This window comes from Lepidochelys kempii, chromosome 13 (genome assembly GCF_965140265.1).
Source record: "Lepidochelys kempii isolate rLepKem1 chromosome 13, rLepKem1.hap2, whole genome shotgun sequence".
Taxonomy (NCBI): Eukaryota; Metazoa; Chordata; order Testudines; family Cheloniidae; genus Lepidochelys; species Lepidochelys kempii.
Window position 1 is genome coordinate 25,586,037 of NC_133268.1, and position 20,210 is coordinate 25,606,246.

The 20,210-nt window shown below is 44.0% G+C and overlaps 1 protein-coding gene across 3 annotated transcripts in view; it reads left to right on the top strand.

Annotated features, from left to right (window-relative positions):
• The window catches only part of DLGAP4 (DLG associated protein 4), a 333,015-nt gene extending 314,986 nt beyond the window's left edge, over positions 1-18,029 (top strand). For 2 of the 3 annotated variants that reach the window (XM_073309842.1, XM_073309843.1), the window contains 6 exons: positions 7,633-7,994; positions 9,871-9,962; positions 10,389-10,798; positions 12,916-13,007; positions 15,131-15,283; positions 16,204-18,029. In XM_073309842.1, coding sequence (XP_073165943.1) covers positions 7,633-7,994; positions 9,871-9,962; positions 10,389-10,798; positions 12,916-13,007; positions 15,131-15,283; positions 16,204-16,422 — 1,328 coding nt within the window. In that variant the 3' untranslated portion in view covers positions 16,423-18,029. The remainder of the gene's footprint in view (positions 1-7,632; positions 7,995-9,870; positions 9,963-10,388; positions 10,799-12,915; positions 13,008-15,130; positions 15,284-16,203) is intronic. The other variant, XM_073309844.1, reaches the window with a different exon arrangement.
• The last annotated feature ends 2,181 nt before the right edge of the window (positions 18,030-20,210 follow it).

The window sequence follows — 20,210 nt, forward strand, 5'->3', positions numbered from 1 at the left end:
TGGTCTCTAAGGTGCCACAAGTCCTCCTTTTCTTTTTGCAGATACAGACTAACACGGCTGCTACTCTGAAACTTTGTATATGAGAGTAAGTTCTGCCCAGAGTGTAGTAAGGTGGGGGAATCCCAGGTACCTTGTTGACATCCATATGTCGCAAGAATGAGGTGATAGGTGGGGTCTTGGGTAATAAATAAATAAATCATATCTCACATTTGAAAGGTCTGTGAATTTCAGAGTTGTTCAATCACTGGTTCCTTTGGCCTCCCCCCATTTAATGGCAAAGTCACTGTATTGAAGGTCAATAAATGGTTAGAACAAACATAAGTGGGAAGAGATGCAGAATTTAAAACTCATTCTGCACAACTACTTAGCCAAGTGCCACTGGTGTACTGGAAATTTATGGTGAAAGCCAGAAGATTAAGGGTGCCTCTAGCCCCAGTTTTCAGAGTAGCAGCCATGTTAGTCTGTATTCGCAAAAAGAAATGGAGTACTTGTGGCACCTTAGAGACTAACCAATTTATTTCAGCATATGGGTACCCATTGTTTCATGTTCTCTATGTATATAAATCTCCCCACTGTATTTTTCCACTGAATGCATCTAATGAAGTGAGCTGTAGCTCACGAAAGCTTATGCTCAAATAAATTGGTTAGTCTCTAAGGTGCCACAAGTACTCCTTTTCTTCTAGCCCCAGTGTGTTCACACTATAGCAGGAGTGCTAGACTTTCTCACAGGCTTCAGCTGTGTATATATTTCTCCCTTCTTTCAGCTCCCTGTGAGGTAGATTGTTAATCAGCAGTACTTGGAGTGCAGTCTGTAATTTGACTTGCAAGCAAGGCTAGATCTGAATCATCCGCATGTAATTAACAGGAAACAAGCAGATACAGCGAGTAAAGGCTGAGACAACTGTAGGGAGGCAGGTTACATGCATGATGAAGCTACTGTGAGTGGCTGACTGCGTATACTGTAGAAAATCTTTGCAATGCAGACTTGGTGGCAGACTTCTGTTATATTTCTAAGGAAGTTTAGCACATCACACATTCCACACACAAATATAGATACACTAAACTTGCTCCCAGACAGTTTTTATTTAAAAAAAAACAAACAAAAAACGAATCTGCTAATGGGAGATACTTAGATGTCTCTTCATACCTGCTGCGAATATATATGATACAGTGGCTGGCACTGGACTGAGACCCATAAGTCTGGGTCAGTTCTTAGTTTTGGCAGTGGCTTACTGGGTAACCTTGGACAAATCGCTTAAATCTGCCTGAGTTTTTTTTTCTCTGTAAAATGAGAATGATACTTGTCTATTTAGTAAAGCACATTGAGAGCTAGAGATGAAAACCACTATATAAAAGCTAGACAAACTCTGTGTAACTGTTTATATAAATATGCTTCAGTGACTAGACTTGTATATTGTCACGTAACAAAACAGCGCGTTCAACTTCTTTACAAATTCCAAGTCCAAAATTCCCTCGCACAAGCTGTTGTGCCTTGATCTGTGCCAGTTTGTTGCCATCATCCACCAACAGCGCTGGCTTCATGTCAGGGATGCACTATAAATGTATCTTCTTCAATCCTTCAGGATGCACGGTGCTTATAAAATACAATATAGCATGGCATTATGCACTGCTGCAGGTGAATGGGCACAGTGACCACTCTCTCATTTAAGCAAGACACAAAGGATAGAGTGGTTATACCCTTCTCCCCTATTACCTGTAGGTTTCAGGAGCCCTAGGGACTTTGACCCCCCTAATCCGAGAAGCCATGTATTAAAGCAGTTGTTTCAAGTCTGTATGTAGATTCAGGTAGGTGCTATGATTCACGTATTCAAATCCATCTCCACAGCCATGAGGGGCAGGGGATTCAAACCTAGTACCACTGACCACGGGGGGGGGGGGGGGGCGGGGTTGCTGCTGCAAACCCTAACCATGGAATGTTCAGAATTTTCATTGGAAATAAATTTTTTTTTGCTATAGCTTTTTGGTGGGGGGAGAGGCCGGTGGGGCGCAGCCCGTTTTAAATTCACATCTGGTTTATTGCAACTTAGACCTTGAAGCACTGTGCTAGTGCAGAGGTTCCCAACCTTTTTTTGCTTGTTCCCCTTTGGAGATCCATGCACATGCCTCTCCCATTGTCCTTCGGTGACCGTGGTGAGGAGGGGTGCCCAGTACCCCCGGGGGGCTGGGTAGTCACCATGTAGGAGATGAGAGCCTTCCACTCCCTGCCATGGTAGGGTGTCTCCACAGCTGAGACCCTACCTGTCTCACTTCCTCCCCACCCCACCCCATGCAGGAGAAGCGAACCATGCTGCACCCCATGAGTACTGGCCCCCTCCTGACCTTGGCCCTTCTGTGCAGCCCCACCTACTTCCCCCATGCAGGTTCTGTGTGGCAGGGGAAGTGGATGGGCCTCTGTGCACCAGAAAATTAGATGTATGTATGTTTGTTTGTTTTTTTGTTTCCTTCAGATGTTTGTGAGTTGAATGGGGGGGATGCATACAGCAGAAAAGAAACCAAGTGACAAATCACTCATGGAAAGTCTTTGTATTACCTTACAAATTATGGGTTTGGTGCTCTTAAAAGAATCAAATAATAAAAAATTAAAACTCAGAGTAATGGCCATTGTCCCTTGAGGTCACTGAGAAATGGGCAGGTGATCCACTATGACTGTGCTGGCTCTGTAAACAGGAACAACAAAGCTAACATCCTGCGGTGCCTATTGTGTTCTTTACAGCAGCAGCAGTTTAGATCTATTTAAATAGAAAATAAAACACTGGTTGTGATCCTGGCAGCTTAGCCTTGAACAAAGGCATGTTGCAGGCAAGTCATGGAATGGTGCTGTGAAGAATAAGGACCTCTGAAAATATTGGTTAGGTAGTGTTGGATATTTTTTTAAAAAGCTCATGCACTTTAGCCTTTAACAAGCAATCAGCATGCTGTCCCTTAGGAATTGAGAAAATTATAAAGGTTAGGCATAGACTGTGTTCAGAATCTTAAAGGCAAAAACTAAAATTGGCTGAGGGTGAGCCAGTAGATATTGGCAAAGACTGGCTGGAAACAGCAGATGAATTCAAATAGAAGATGTCAACTTCTGAGTGTTTTTCATTCTAAAAATAGCTCTGTCAGGAAAGCTATAAAAGCCCAAAGACCCCCTTCCGCCAATCAATTGTTAACTACAGCGTGGCCAAGGCCATGTGTATATGTACAGCACTGCAGCTCAGCTGCACCACATCTGGTGAAGACCCTCTCTGTTGATGGGAGAGAGCTCTCCCATAAGCATAAAAAACCCACCTCCATGAGTCGCAGAAGTTGTGTTGGTGGGAGAAGCTCTCCTGCCAACATAGCACTGTGCACACGAGCACTTATGTTGGTGTAATTTATGTCGCACAGGGGTGGTTAATTCACACCCCTTAGCGACATTTATGCCGGCATAGGCTGTAGTGTAGACCTAGCCTACAAATTCTAGTAACTTGTTTAGCTAGGACTCAAAAGCAAAAAATACCTTTGAATGGGAAGATTACAATGCTGCAAACCAGAAATCTTGCTGTAGAAACATTTTCATCACTGTTCTTGCTCTTTGCCTGGGACTGTTCTTAGTTTTTTTTAACTAATACATTCTGCCAGCAGTGCAGAGAGCTGATGAGGACCCTTTAAGCATCATGATTCCCAGTCCTAGTTACACTGTCCTATCTTGCAGTTTGCCCCAGACTCAGCATCTCCCTGACAGAAATTAACTTGGCCTGTAAACAGTTCCGCAGTGTTATGTTATCGCTGCAAAACAATCTGCAATTTAAAATCATTTCATATTTGTGCTGCCATAGCGCCTAGAGGCTCCCACCAGAGAGCTGTTGTGCTAGGCACTATACGCACACAGCCAAAAGATGGTAAGTCCTCTTCCTTTGTAAATGCTCCGCTCTAGCTAGATTGAGATGATATAACAGCAGTGAGCTCATTTTTGGGTGGAGAGCTGGCAGCAGCTGAAACAACTTTGCTGGATGAGGGTGTGCAGGGAGGGGGAGAAGAGGGAGGAGGGGAATGTCTGCAGTGGGGAGGGGATCCCACTGGCATTGTCTTGTTCAGAATTGAGCCACCCTTTCTGGGATGGGCCCGTTAACCAGTTGACATGAAACGCTTCTTGAAGCATGATGAAGTGGGCATGTTTCTGCAAGTGACCAAGCACCACCTTTGTTTTGATTTGTGAAATTACTTAACCATTCCAAAAAATGCTCTCCAGTGTCTTCTAAATGTTGCTGAATATCAGAGCTATGAAATTTACTTGACTAAAATTGCTGTAGTTTAATTTAGCATAAATTGAGGGAGGGAAAGATGCTGGCTTAGAGACTAAGATCTAACTATTTACTTTGCAGTTTACTTTCTTTTAGCCTCTGCTTGACAACATAGATTTTGCTCCGTTTGCTGGAGGGGTGGGAATTGCTTGTTCTAAGGTTCTGCAAAGTACTTGAGTATGTTTAACTTTTAATCGTATTGTTTCCCTGAATATCCTCTGTTGCCCTTGACTCCCTGATTCATTTCCAGTTGTTTGTTCTGCTTTTACTATTGAATTCACAACCTCTTTATAGCATTACTTATTCTCCATTGATGTCCGCATTCTGAGTATCTTCCTACTCACTTTCTAGAGACTTCCTTTCCCTGTGAAGTCTTGCATTCACTGTCCCACACATCAAGACCAGTTCCTTTGGTGATCACTGGGAACAAGATTGAGAGGAAATACCAACCTTCAAAATGAATCTACAGGGCACCCAAAACAGTGTCCTTGCAGCCTGTGGAAGCTGGACTACTGGGCCTCATGTTTGTCTACTTTGATAACCCCAAATAAAATGTTTTCCCAGTGCAGGTTTCCCTCCCCTGCATGTTCCTGTTCTGTACACAAATAGTGACTGGTTTGCAGAAGTCCAACCCCCTCTTTTGTTTTGCTTACAAGTAAGGATTAACATCAGTAGGCTAGTAATTGATTTACTGTCCCAATCACACTGAAGCATGGTAGGCTGAAACAGCAGCCAGAAAATGATCAGTACTCTTTGGATACGTTCACAGCCCAGCAGTAAAACAGGAGCTACTCATTGTAATGTTGCTGTAATCCAGGCTATGTCATAGGACCCCACTGTTACGATAGCAGATGACCTCATCTAAGTTAAAGTACCTGGTTAAACTTAAGCAACTTTTTAATAGTATTACTAGTGTTGTATCTAGCTCCAGAAGGATGAAGAGTCTGCATGGGAGAGACCCAGGTATTTAGGAAAGGGGTTATAGTAGTATTACTGTCAGGCTGGGTGGGAAAAGCCCGGCAGGATGGCTTCTGCTTGTCCCAAATTTAGGCCAGGTCTGCATTAGAAACTTTTGTCAGTATAGCCATATTTGTTAGGGGTGTAACTTCTCTTACAATATTTCTATACCAGAAGAAGTCGTAGCATAGGCACAGTTTATAGCAGCATAAAAGAACTTCTGTGGGTATAGCTTATTTCACTTGTAAGCTACTTAGGCGAAAGCACTTCCTTGCCAGTGTAAGCTGCATCTATGCAGGAACTTCTGCCAGTATAGAATTGTTGGCAAAACTTTTCTAGTGTAGACCTGGTCACAGCAAAATAATGGTTTGTCACATAATCATCTACAGCAACGGTTCTCAAACTGTGGGTCAGGACCCCAAAGTGGGTTAGGACCCCATTGTAATGGGTTCTCCAGGACTGGCATTAGACTTGCTGGGGCCCAGGGCCAAAGCCTGAGCCCCAAAACCTGGGGCTGAAGCCAAAGCCTAAGACCCAGCACCTGGGTCTCAGGCTTTGGTTTTGGCCCCACCTGAGGTGGTAGAGCTCAGGCGGGGTCAGGCTTCGGTCCCCACTCCTCGGGTGGTGTAGTAATTGTTGTTGTCACAAGGGAATCACGGTGCAATGAAGTTTGAGAACCCCGGTATACAGAAACTGCCAGGAATTTAAAGGAGGTGACTGGAGAATAAAATCTGCCCTTCCAGCAGGGTATCTAAAAACACTTGAAACAAAACATGCAGGTTCTCCTATACTGACTGCATGCTACTCCAGTCTCCACAACGAAGGCTGCCCACTGTCCCATCTTTACTGGGTGCCACCATGCAAAGGCATGAGTGCTGATTTAGGCTATTTCTGTCCCACTGGTTAATTCTCTGGTATTGTCCTGTTGCTATCTTTCAGTGCCATTCGGCACTTAGTTTGGGTGACTTAGTGGGAATAAACTAACTGGCTGAAGGATGGGCACATGGTTACTTTTGGTTTGCAGAAGTGGAAAGCTGGAACTCTTGTACTCGGCCTTGGGAAAATGTTTCTTAGCGATTGTTAAATTCCCACACCTACTACCGCTAGTAGATTTTTACTGTCACAGCTGGGGTGTGCGCGAGAGATGCTATTAGGAAGACTGTTAACATGAAAAGCCTTGTCCTGATTTGAATTTGGACATAACTGTGTGCCTTTAACACGTTAAAATGATCAAGTTATAACCTTGGGGCGTCCTAAGGCACACAGTTATGTCTACGCTAGGCTACTAACAGCTTCAGAATCCTAGTCTAAGCTCCTAAATGGTTAGAGCAGCAAAGTAGTCTTGCCTCCTGTGTGAGGTTCTGCAAGGATTCCGGCTCTCTTCTAGCGGTTGTAGTGTACACCTACATCTCTTGTTTGGACATACCAAAGCCTGACTGGTACATACAGTATCTCCTGGGTGTCTTGTGTTTTAAGTCTTTTTCTATGTCAGATTTGCTGAATGCTGACATGTGGATGGCCACTGACTAATTTATTTCTAGGACTCTTCTTTATTCCGAACCACTGTACTGGCATGTGTTGTGGGATGGTGGTGTTTTATCCTCGTGAATCCAAGATGACTTTCAGTTCCCTGAACTGAGCTGCATGCTGGGGAAGATGCTGGATACCTGTTTCCAACTCTCAAATCAGTCATGGCAAATAATGTACTGTGCACTCAGAGCCAGACTTGTAAAGGTATTTAGGGACCTAAATACGTAGATAGGCCCTTCTGAAAATCCTGGCATCTCTGCATCTTTAGGCACCTAAATACCTTTAAAGATTAAAAACCAACCCTTCAGGGTTTGTAAAGTGCTTTGTGACCATTATAGCTACTGCCTGCTGGAAGAAACCCTTATGGCCTCTTTCCCTTTTATAGGAACAAACGCCAGCCTGGTCCGGATACAGAAACTTGTCAACTGATGGGAACAAAGAACTGAGCGATTTGGCTTTACCAAGACATTAAACACGATTTAAAAAAAAAAAAATCAGGGTTCCACAGAACTTCTGCTTTGTGGTGGCCTTTCCCTGTCAAACACTCTAGCAGTTTGGCAGGATCTTCTTTACTACGTTTCCACCTTCCCGGCTCTCTCACATCATGTTGTTTCTCTTGAACTTTATTGCAGGATAGTGCTGGCTTCCATCCCCCTCCCCCCCCTTTAAATGCTTTGGTGTGGGTCACTCAGTGCAAGCTGTTGGCATTAGATTGGTGTTTCTGCATTTCTTCAAATTTCTACTTGGAGATTTCTCCTGAATATTATTATTGACCTGCTTTTTCTTTTTCTTTCACTGTATCTCTGTCCCGTTCTCTTCAATTCTATTCTCTTGCTCCTTCCCACCTCCGCTGTTGCAGGTTCATCATGCCTAGTGGCATATAAAAAGACACCTCCCCCCGTCCCACCTCGGACCACCTCAAAGCCGTTCATCTCTGTCACCGTGCAGAGCAGCACTGAATCAGCCCAGGACACCTACCTGGATAGCCAGGACCACAAGAGCGACGTCAACAGCCAGTCGGGACTGAGTAATTCTTCAGACAGCTTAGACAGTACCAGAACACCCAGTGTGACAAGAGGCAGCCTTGTGACTCCAGCCAGAGATGCTCCAGAGTTACCCCAGAAAAATGCAACCTTGAAAAGTGACAAAGGAACTCTGACAAGTGAAGAGCCTAAGGTGGAGAATATCCCCAAAAGGAAGCTGTCGTCTATAGGAATACAAGTATGGAATAGTTTGTACTCCGTTGTGTAACAGAGAATGTTCTTAAATGTTCTTAACTTATCTGTTTAGCATGTGTATTGTAATTAAACATGCAGCTGAACCCCCCCAAATAGCTAAAGAAATTAACCATTTTGTAGAACAATCATCCAGTGCACTCAGAGGTGAAATACAACAAAATGTTGCTATAACAGGAATGTGTTTAGTACAAAATAAAAATGTCATAAAATAATGGAGCTCTGTTAAATGGGTAATTCTCTTTAAAGGGGCTTCTTGCCAAAAGTACATATGCACAAATGCTAGAGTTTGTGCGCCATGGACTGTATTTTCAGGTCAGTCTGCATACTGTCAATACTGTCAAGCTTCATTTAAAATTCCAACTCTTCTATTCCAGAACTGTAAGCATGTTTGGGGCTGTAATGATTATGGCACCATGGATCTGATGCAGTCTACCTATGGGAGTGCCCCTCCTTCACCCCTGTTGGCTCTGTGAGAACTTCTGTTGCTGAAAGCAAACAGAAAATACAAACTAATGAAAACCAGTTGCTAGCTTTATAGCCCAGTGAAAACTGCTCAGGGAGAAGAGTGTGTATCCAAGCTTTGTCCTGCAAGGGCTTCTTTTGGAGAAGTTTAATAAATTAAAAAAAAAAAAAAAAAAAAACTACTAATCTATTTGCCTTTTGCTTGTGGACAACCTTTCAAATGCAGGTGGCTAAGCTTTATGTTCATCTGTTGTATCCACAAGCGCCTGCTGAACGTCACCTTATGACATGCTGAAGTAGTAACCTTCCCACTTGCTAGTTTAAATGCAAAACATGTGGGTTCGGCAGGTGTGACTATGGGTTTGAAAGTGCAGTTTAAAACGCATCTTCTATAGCATCAGGCTTCCCAGTTTTCTTCATCCTGTAGAAACAACCCTTTATCCAACGTAATATGCATCTCGATATAACCAGGTTAAATTCTTCTGTGTTGAAGCCATACCCAAAGCAAACAAGTTAGTCCTTGCTTACCATCTTGTCCACAGTTAATCATTCTGAATGCCATGGAAGTTCGGCAGTGCAAACTGTACCTTCAACATGAGGTTTTACTTTGGGTTGTGAATTGTTCTGCTGCTGAAATCTAGCTGGCAGAAAGAAAAGGAGTACTTGTGGCACCTTAGAGACGAACAGCTCACTTCATCCAATGTCACTTTGATATTGATTCTTCCCCACAGAAATAGTGGGAGTTGGAGCAAACAATGGTGCGGGAGAGGGGTAGAGGAAGAATTCCCTTTTTAAAGAGTCTGACCGTTTTGACCTGCTCCCCCCGACCCTATTCTCGGGTTGAGGTTCTCATGCTGTGACCTACCCTACCTCCAGTACCTGGGTTTCACCTACGGCTGCAACTAACTCCTTAGGGCTTCCATGTTGTTCTTGGGTGGGCAGAGGGAAAGTTGATGAGAGGATACTAGGCTTCAGAAAGTTTGAGAGCCCCTGTTCTAGGGATGCCGCTTTGACAGTCAAGCTGCTGCCCTCTCTTGAGCCTCAGAACGGCCATCTGCCTGCCTGCCTGCCTTGTACATGCAGCTGCTCTGAGGCACCAAAACCCTTCGCCTACGTGTTTCTATTGTGGCAGTTGATAAAGCCAGATCCAGAGTGGCTGTCTGATTACTGCAGGGCTAGGGATAAACTCCAATGTCCTCAGCAGATTGGGGCACTGGTGACTTCTCCTTAGGCTAGCAGTATTGTGCCATCCATCCTAAAACAGCCTTTGAATTGGTTTACAGCATCTGTATGCTCTGTGTGTGGTTGCAACTCTCTTGTTCTACTAACATGAATTCTAGCAGCAAGTTTTTGTTTGTTTTTGTTTGTTTGTTTGTTTTTTGTTTTTGTTTAATAAGGTTGACTGCCTTCAGCCGGTGGCAAAGGAGGAGCCCCCTACGCCAACCACCAAATTCCAGTCCATCGGAGTACAGGTAGAGGACGAGTGGCGGTAAGTGAAAGACGCAGGCTCTTTTATTTTATCCCTTTAAACTGCACTTTGCCAATTACCTGAGACCCATGTCTCAATACTAACTGTGCTGAGCAGCAGCATGTACTTTTATCAAAAAAAAGTACTTGCTCTGTAATGTAAACAGCTAAATCAATGGGCGCTTGAAATAAAAACTGAACCCAAGATGTAATTAGAGATGCACGTCAGTCATTTCGTCTGAATGGCCTAGTGCAGTAAGCAGGCAGCCTTATAATTTTGGCTGTCTGCATGTGCGGTGTGGGTATTTGTGTTTAAGGCGGTGGGGCTGAGGGGGAACAAGGCTCAGCTGCAGGCACCGTAAACAAACCCGTTGCATTGTGCACCAGTGTGTGAATCCGGCCAGTTGGAGGGCTCCCCTTCATTCTCTTGCTCCTGCTCTTTCTGCAGAAACAGCCATTCTCGCAGTATGTCCTCCAAACAGGACGCCGATTCCGATGCACAGGAACCGAATCACTCAAGCTGTAAATCGTCGGAGAGAAGCCTTGCTGATTGTCCCCCGCGCCACAACTCCGTCAGCGTTGATGCCAGTACCAGGCAACCAGCCAAGCCCTCCCAGTTCAAGAGAAATCTCTCCTATGGAGATAGTAGTGACCCAGCCCTAGAGCCTTCCTCTCTCCCTCCTCCAGACCCTTGGCTTGAGATGTCCTCCAACTCACCATCAGAACCAACACAACCAGGAGCCTGCAGGCGGGATGGGTACTGGTTTCTGAAACTGCTGCAGGCAGAAACAGAAAGGTTAGAAGGATGGTGCCGTCAGATGGACCAGGAGACCAAAGAGAACAATCTCTCTGAAGAAGGTGGGTGTTGAGAACTGCATGGCACTCGGGAGGAACATGGGGGTGTAACTGGAATGGGGAAAACTTATTTGTAGTGGCCTGATAAACTTGTGGTGGGATAAAATTTAAGAAAACAAGAATTGAAGCTGAGTAACTGGAGAATGTTCCTGGCAGTGAGGGTAGGTTTTCACTGGGATAAAAAACCCCCGTCTGGGCTGGGTCAGCTGTCTCAGGCTGCGGGGCTAAAACCCCTGCGAGAGCGGAGATACCTTGAGACTTGCTACCGTGTGGAACACCCTGACAAAGGAAAGGGGTGGTGCTGGCCAGGAAGGGACTAGATGGGATAAGTGTTAGTCTGATTCTAGAATCACACGGAGCAGGCACAGAGTGAGGTTACTTAGGAAAGTAAATGTGGGTGGTATTGCTACAGTGGGCATGATCTTTACCTAGGGCTGGGTTGTAACGCCACAAGCTGCACTGCCCTAGGAGTGACTCAGACACAAATCACTGCTCCGTTGTTTGGGAGGTATGGGATGGCTTACATCATCCCATTTACTCTTCATTTCCCCTCCCCCAGCGTCCATACATCAGGCCAGCTGTTCTGGCTGGCAAGTTGGACAAGCAGGGCAGGGCTGTTCCTACTCTTAGACCTTCCTCACCTGGTTGCTTGCAGGGGCAGTATCAGGGACCAGCTTTGCTCTCCCCCCCATGGCAGGAGCTGTGCTCTGAGCAGCCCTTACTCATTTGAGCAAGGGAGTAATAGGGGATGGGGTCCATCTAGCCCTTAGTAAATATTTCCCAGCAAATTCTTTAATGCTGAACTAAGTCTGAAAGTGTGTTTGGAGAGTCCAGCTCATGCCCAGCAAACCAGACCCAAATACTAAAAACAGTTAAAGCCCAGAAAATGAATAGGTAAAGGATCTGTCATTGAGCTCCTCACTGCCATATGATCCTGCAGTGCATTTGAGAGTTCTTGCTTTGTCTTCAGCTGAACCTCCAGTAGTAAAAAGCCCAAACGCCTCTATTGGTGGCAAGAGAGGACAATGTTTCCACACCTAAGAGCACCGCTGAGCACGCTGAGGAAGAGTCTTTAAATCCTGGGACTTCAACACTTCGTTCTGCTAAATATTTATGAACTGCTCAATGTTTAAACCTTTCTGTGAAAAGAGATGGTTGATTTGCCCTCCTCATGATCCTCTTGTATTTTGGAAGAGTGGGTTAAGGTCTGTCTGACTGCATGTGCCTGCAGGTCAGGGGCATTGCACATTCAATGGTGGCTCGCCTATAGATTGTGCCTTAAAAGGCTTGTCATCCAACCTTGCTGTAGGCTCTAATCTAATGATTTTAGTGCCCTCTGTTTTAGGAAGCATCGCGCTATAGATATCAATAGTACTGTGTACAAATTGGACAATAGGTGAAGCAATCTATCACAGCTGGAATGCGGCTTCCCTTCTCTGTAGAATTAGGGGTCTCTGGAATTCACTTTCTCTAAATACATATTGGGGAAGAGGGGTTCTAGAGGATATCAAACTGGCTTCTAGGGACAAGTCTATGGTACAAAACAAAAAACCTGCAGCAGGTGAGTCTCAGAATCCGGGTCAGCTGACTTGGACTTGCGGTCTCACACTATGGGACTGAAAATAGCAGTGTAGATGTTTAGGCTCAGGTGGCTCCGGCCCAACCCCCAAACATCTACACTGCTGTTTTTAGCCCCGTAGCTCGAGCCCAAGTCAGTTGACCGGACTCTGAGACTTGCTGCCACAGGTCTCTCTTTGCAGTGTAAAGCATACCCAAAAACGATTCCTCTGCCTAGGAACTTCAGTAAAACTCTACTGCAAAAACAGAATCTTGTGGCAGCGTGGCTGTCTGCCATCCTTGATGGGTCTCTTGGCAGTAGAACAAGGGAAAACAAAGTATACAGAGACCTAGGGGCAATGCATCCATTTGTAACAATAGATCGTTCGTGACATGGCTTGTTTAAAACATGAGTGTAAAACACAATTTTGCTCGTAGAACGAGTATAAGCCAATGTGTATATATGCTAGGAAGCATCTTAACGTTTTGAAAAATTCTTGTTTGCTACATTCAGATGTTTTTATTTCGTATCTAACGTCTCAAATTTCTTTTTCTTTCTTTAGTCTTAGGGAAAGTCCTCAGCGCAGTGGGCAGCGCACAGTTACTAATGTCACAAAAGTTCCAGCAGTTCCGGGGCCTCTGTGAGCAAAACTTGGTGAGTAGAAGTAACTTTGTAAAATGGCAGTAGTCTAACCACAGCTCTGTACTGCTAAGCTGAAGCAGCTCTGTGTATAATACAACCGGGCTGTTTCCTGGTGCTAAAGATGGATGATGCTTTTTAAAATAAAAACTAAGTGGGTCTCACAAGCTATGCGGTAACAGGAGGCTGACTTTCTTAACATGCACTTACTGTCAGTGTAGCAACCGAAGAGGGGTAGCTTGGGCACCTCACACATTTTCTTGTTGTATGTGTGCAACATTAAAGCCATGTTCTGCCCTGGGATGCCTGCTCGTGATTCTCACTGATATCAGTGGTAGCCAAGCACACCTATTGGGAGGCATAATTTGGCTCGAGTATTTATCAGAGAGGATTGAAACAAATGTCTGTCTGTAATTTGCTCGAGGCTTGAATCCTGGTCGGCTGCAGAGAGATTCTGCATTCCGAATGCCTGCTTGAGCCATGTATTTTATTATTCTGAAATATTTTTTAAGATGAACTGCAAAGGGTTAGCCAAAAATGAAGTGTTTATAAAAAGCCCCCAAATCCTCTCAGAATACGCTTACCCTGCATGGCTGATGGAACCATCCCCACAGTACTGATTCCAGTTGCTTGTAAAATGCTGTGTGTGACTCAGACTTCTTCAAATGTGGCGAAGTTGCTTGTCCTGGCTTAGGTCTCAACAGGACCAACTTAAAATTTTTAAAATGTATTTTTAGATTTATCCGAGGGTGAAAGCCCTTCTGATGTTTAAGGAACACTTCAGTCAGGGCTCAGTAGCTTTTATTGAAACCTTCTGGGGAAAATAATTTAGCCTTCAGGGTGAGGTATGAGTCAAACTGCAGCCCCAGTGGACATTTCTTGGAAAAGTTTTATGGGCCATGAAAATAAGGGGTAGTGCTGAATGACTGCTTTTGGTTGTGCTGATAGCTGTAATGACATTTGCACTGGCAGAGAATCCAGGGGCCAGACTTTCTGGAAAGCTCAGCATGTTGGGTGCATGCTGAGTATGGAGATCTTTTAAAAATCTGACACCAGATGTGTGTGCTGAGCACTCTGAAAACCAGGTCCATGTGTAGAGCTCAGATTCTTCAGGGACCCAACTCCAGTTCACTTGGAACAGCTAGCTGTTTGGAGAAACTTCTGTCATCTATTTAGAATCTTTCAAACCAGTTGTGGGTTACTGTTAAACTCCCACAGTTCCATTTCAGAGAGAATGTGTTTTACTTCTGACCAAGTTCTAGCAGAAACAAACAGCTTGTTTGTATTTCTGTGTATCAAGTGGCACTCAGGTTCTCAGGCTTTATCCCATTTGGTCTGATTATGGTTTGTCCAGTTTTGTTGTTTCAAGTATTACCATAGCATCTGGATGCCTAAAAAAGAAACCACAAATTTTCTGGTCTCTGAACTCAAACTTAGGACTTCTGGTATGGTAGCTCTGCGGGATTAGCACTAGGCTAAGCAGCCGTCTTTCTTCCTGCTACCAACATGTACTTGGATTCTAGACTGGGTCTCTCCTGTGGTAAATGTTGTCAGGGTTGGCCATGACCAAGGCATTGTAAGTGACATCTGTCTGTCTACGGGAGACAGAACTTTCTCTGGGGCTGATCAGAAGCTGTGGAATGAACTCCCCCAAGTACTAAGGAACAGCATAAACATCACCACCTTCACTCCAAGTGCAAGGCACAATTTTTTGTCTGTCTTCTGTAATGTAAACATATAGCAACATGTATATTTTTGAAAATCCCTATCAAAACAAGATATTCCACTGCACACACGTCTCTCCTGGAGAGAGAATGAGAGTGGGGGGAAAAAAGACCGATATGTAGTCACATTGCTTATTGCACTGTTGGAATGTGCTCATACTATGCTGATGGGTACAGTACAAGAACCTATAGAGAAGAGAACATGCACTGTGTGGTGAAGATGAGACATTTTGGTTGTCCTCTTCCTATGGATACTTTAGAGAAATGTCTGCAGTTTCAGTCCCAGCCAGTAGATGTCGACATGAGCTGAGAATTGCAAAGGGTAAAAGTGTAATGTAGCACAGACTACTGTAATCTCATGACTTCGGTGACATGCTGTTTCTGATTTTCTTGTTGATACCCTCTCCCTTGCAGAACCCCAATGCCAATCCCAGACCCACAGCCCAGGACCTGGCTGGGTTTTGGGATCTCTTGCAGTTGTCCATTGAAGACATCAGCATGAAATTTGATGAGCTCTACCACCTAAAGGCTAACAGCTGGCAACTGGCAGAAACACCGGAGAAGAAGGTGAGCATGGGGCAGTTCAGAGAGGCCAAACTATTGTGCACTCTGCTGAGTCAGCAATAGCCCTTCTGTTGTAGCTCTGTGTTCTTAAACTACCATTTCATGGATTAGATTTCTGAAACTGCTGCTGTCTTCTGCTTGCTGCGTACTCTCTACCTTTTCTTAATGCATGTAATCATAATAATGTTTTCTGCATGTTCAAAAGCAGAAAAGATTACCCCTACATGTAATCTCCTGTGAGGTGCATCAAGAAGATTCCTATAGAATAAATTAAAATGAGTTTTAGAAACTCCTTAAACCTTCAGGGGAAAAGTGTTTGGGGGGGTCAAGGGTAGATGAGTAAATAGCACACATTTACATAGCGGGAGGTGACAGGCTCTTTGTTAAATGGATGTTGGATAAAGAGGCTAAGTTTTTACTGAATAGGCTGTAATCAGTACCTGTGAGAACCATGTCACTTTAAACCAATGTGTGTGCTTTATTTCTATGCCTACATCAGTTCTGCAATGTGGGGGGACATGAGTTGCAGCTCACTATGTATTATAAAGCTTATATTGCACACTGTAGGTCTGCCTCTTAAAGTCCAGCTGTGTTAATCTTCTCAATGTGCTCTGACCCATCATTAAGCCCTAGGAGCAACCTTCAAACCCATATCTGCTTCCTGGGGTGGGATTCTGTGCCACCAGAGAGTGAGACTAAATGCATTGTCTGTTAAATGGAAAGCAGAGAGTAAAAACTGTATGTAACAGAAGTGTCTTGGACCAGAATCCTTTCTCCTCATTCACTTGATGCTCCGTTGCTGAAAGGCATGTCCCCCTTTGGGCCACAAACCATTCCCTCTCCTTGTTGTCTCAGAAGCGAGAGAACTTTTGTATGAGCATTTTTATTTTATGTTTTGTCTGTCTTCTTACTGTCTCTTAAAGGAAGAGAAGAAACCACCCCCTCCAGTGCCAAAGAAGCCAGCCAAGCCCAAAACCCCACTGAACCGGGACAAAGCCTCTGACTCTGTGGATAAGCAACGCCAGGAAGCTCGCAAGCGTCTCATGGCAGCCAAGCGGGCTGCTTCTGTCCGGCAGAATTCTGCCACGGAGAGCGCGGACAGCATTGAAATCTACGTCCCTGAGGCACAGACCCGCCTTTGAGCAAAGGGGAAGAGGAAGGAAACACATGTTTTTCTAAATCATTAAAGAGGAAAAAAAATTCTCTCTGAACTTAGTGTGATTTATTCAGTCTAGAGACGCTGAGCCAACCTGGCAAAGGGCTCCCAATTCGGCTTTTTTTCTCTCAGCTTTAAGTAATGAAGATTTTAAAAAAATTCCACACATAACAAGAACAAAAATTCCCCCTCTTGTTTTCTCTCACTGGCTATGGTGTTGCTGAACAGACTGAAAAGACTCCTGGAAGCCCCAGCCCCTCAGACTTGGAACTTCAATCTTTTTACTTGTTCAATCTAATGAGAATTATTAGCTTGTTTACAAGAAGAGGACGACAAAAAAATGAAGCCTTGAGCACTTGCCATGCTGTGTTCTTTCTCCTTCTCCTCAGCTCTGTTCTTCCTTATCCTTAGGGTTTTTTTCTTCTACCTCTTATTCTACCCTGTCCACCCCCTCTCTCCCACTTTTTGCATGGCTTTGTTTACTGTGTTAGAAATAACCTCTCTTCCACAGAGCTCCCGAAGAGAACATCTGTTCAGCCTGTACTGTTGTTGCACTCTGCTAGCAAGCAGCCTTTCTTTCTTTTTCCTTTAGTGGGGGGGAGGGTAGAGGGGCAAAGTGCAGGGGCAGGGCAGCAGGGTTCACATATCGATGTATTTGTTTGAAACGGAAGGAGGAAAAGCTCTGTGGAATGTAATGCAGAGTCCTTAATGCAGCCTGGAAGCAAATGTGTGCAATAAGATGGTGATGGGTGCAGCGCTTCGTTGTCTGATTCCAAAAGAAAGAGGGCCCCACTCCAGGCACAGGATGGGAGCTGGAAGGATGATGTGGTGGAACAATGTGACCCCTGTACATACACACACACGCACACATACACTTATTTTGTCCCCTTCTACACATTTTATTTTCCTGAGAATCACTTGTTATAAAAGCAGTTGCTACACAGTGGAGACCTGTTGGAAGGGGGAGGAAGAGGGTAATGATAGGGTATTTCAGGGTGGAGGACTGGGTTTTCTACAAAAAGAAGGGGGAGGGTGGCTAATGGCAGGCTGGCAGCCGGCCTACCTGTATGTATGTGTACATATGCACATATACACTTACTAGGATCTGTATATTTAATGCATACACACGTATACATACCCATACACACGTGCAAGTGGTGTATTAAAAGCACCTCAGTGAGAGTGGATGTATGTATAGCATATATTTTTACATGTACTATATCTAGATGTGTGTAAAAGTGTGTGTAAAAATATATACCCTGTGTGTAATCAGATTATTTTTCCTTGTATCCCGTGCTTTTTTTGGTGGGGAGGGAGGGGTTGCTAAATATTTTGATCCTTTTTAGCTCCTTCTTCCGCCTCACTCCTCCTCTTCAGTTTAGCTTCTTGGAGTCGGGACTGAATGCCAGCAGCGCATTCTTTTCCACCCTCCCCAAAAGGAATACTTGCCCCCAAGTTAAGCAATCATGTTGTTTGAGTGGGGAGATCTTGTCTGTTTCATGTGGGGGAAATCCCAGAGGAATTTAAATCAGGGTGTTGGTGATCAAAAAGGAGAAAAAAATAAAATAAAAAGCTAAATCCTATCTAAGTGAACACTGTATACTGTGTTTATGCATATATAGTATGAAAGATTTCTCCTCCTACCATATAAATCTCGTAGCCTGCAATGACCATAAACAGTGGCTCAAATCTAGCATTGGCTTTTTAACTTTATGGGTAGAAGATGTTGACTTGCTGGATTTTTTTTTTAAATAAGGCTTTTTAGAGTTTCTTAGCATTCTAAAACTAGGAACATGTAGAATGTGAGTTCATCTTAATCATGTTTCCAAAGGTACCCAGACTGCTGGGGTACTCTCCCCAAAGCAGTTGAGCAGTTGTTTTCTGGGCTCAGTGTTAGGGGCTGTAGCCTGTTTTGCTGAGCTGAAAAACCTCTTTAAATGGCGTGGGGACCATTCACACTGCCTCAGTCAATCATACCTGGTCTACTGCCCAAAGAGTTCCAAGCATATTCCCTGGGTTCTGGCCAGGCACAGTGAAGCAGGGCATGTATAATGGGTTTATGGTGGGTAAGATATATTGTCAGTGTCTCAAGCCATGGTAGATAATCAGAAGCAAGTGTATGCCTCTCTGCCAGACTTTTGTTATATCAGTATCTCCTTACTTTCCTGCAGGAATAAGGTTTAATAGAGCAAGGACAGTTGGCTGATAAAACAAAATTCAAAACTAACCTCAGTTTATAGCTCTGATATTTCCCCCCTTTAAAAAAAAAAAAAAAGACCATATTCTTGGTTTTTGTTTTTTTAATGGGCTTCTTAACCTCTAGGGCACAGTTGAGTTGTTTAAACGACATGGACGTGACTTCTCTGTAATATCTGTGAACTGATGCACTAGACTGTGGGTCTGTAGACGTACTGTATGTGTGTGATTGTGTACTAGTGTATTTCAGTGTTCACTTCAAGGGTTTGAATGCAATCTAAGTCTCCCATTTCTCCAGCATACCTCGTAACCCCTTGAGAGCCGGTCAACAGTTGGGGAGATGTAATTTGCACATGCAAATTAATTTTTTTTCCCCCCTAATAGGGTGACGTGGTAGCAACAGACCTACCTCCTGATCTAGAGCTAATAGCACAGTCATTGACATTGAAATAGGCTTCTGACCATGAAAGGGGATGTTATCACCACCTCGATTATTCTTGAGTCCAGGAATTAAATTTGGTTTTAGGTGTTATGAAGATACGATCCAGCTGGCCTCCTAGGCTCAAGTCATTTTGATTTATTCAAAGGGCAGCAATACATCAAACCTAATAAATAAACTCTCTCCTTGTGCCTCCCACAGCCCTGTGCTGATCCTTGTCATTTTGACTATAAACGCTGGGAGGCGGGCAACTTTGTTTCATCTTGGGAGTGGTTCTGGTCCATTCAGTGCAGAAACAGTTCCGTTTCAGGTGTCCTTACCGCTTGACCACTCTCATTTTCCCCAGTCAGCCCCCAAATGGAAAGTAGGTACAACCTCTGTTCTCAAGGTAGTGGGAAAAGAGGAAAGACTGTTCCCAACCTCTAGTTTAAGATCAGCCTAATAATATAGCAATAGTGTTAATAATTTGTGGGGTGGAGGGGAGGGAGAAGGAATAATGCTGAGTATTTTTCCCTTTCACAGACGGAGCTTCTTGTTTTTAGTAGTCTAAGGAGATTCTCGAAGGAAACAGCCACAACTGAAGTGATTGGAATTACAGGAAATCTATAGTGGTTATGAAAATCCTAAACCTAAACCCTATTTCTTGAAACTGTGCTTAATAGAGGTTTCTATAGCTCTAATTATCTAATACTATGTGGATGTGATTTTTTTAATTGTACATACAGTGCTACAATTAACATGATCTTGTTCTTAAATCTTGAATTGTGCGAAACTTCCTGCAATGATCTAGTCTCCTTTACTTCACTTTAGCTCCAGGGCAGAAGTAAGAAGCTGTCTAGCCCCATGTTTGTTAATCTTCCCTAAGTTGTTTTTTTAAAATGTGACTTGAATTCCACAGGAAGCCTTATATCTAGACTGATGCCCAACACTTTGTAATGCGAACCTTGCTGCCATTGTAGACTAGTAAAAAGATGGCACCTTGCTGGTGCCCTTTTGCTTTTGTCTCTTGCACTTTGTGACTTCCAATCTACGCATCAGCTTCCTAGGGTGGGTCCATATGCATAGGAAAACCTACAATGGCAGGGAGTCATACTCTAACACAGGAGGGTTAATGGTTTGCTGCAGTCTGCACAGGTGAC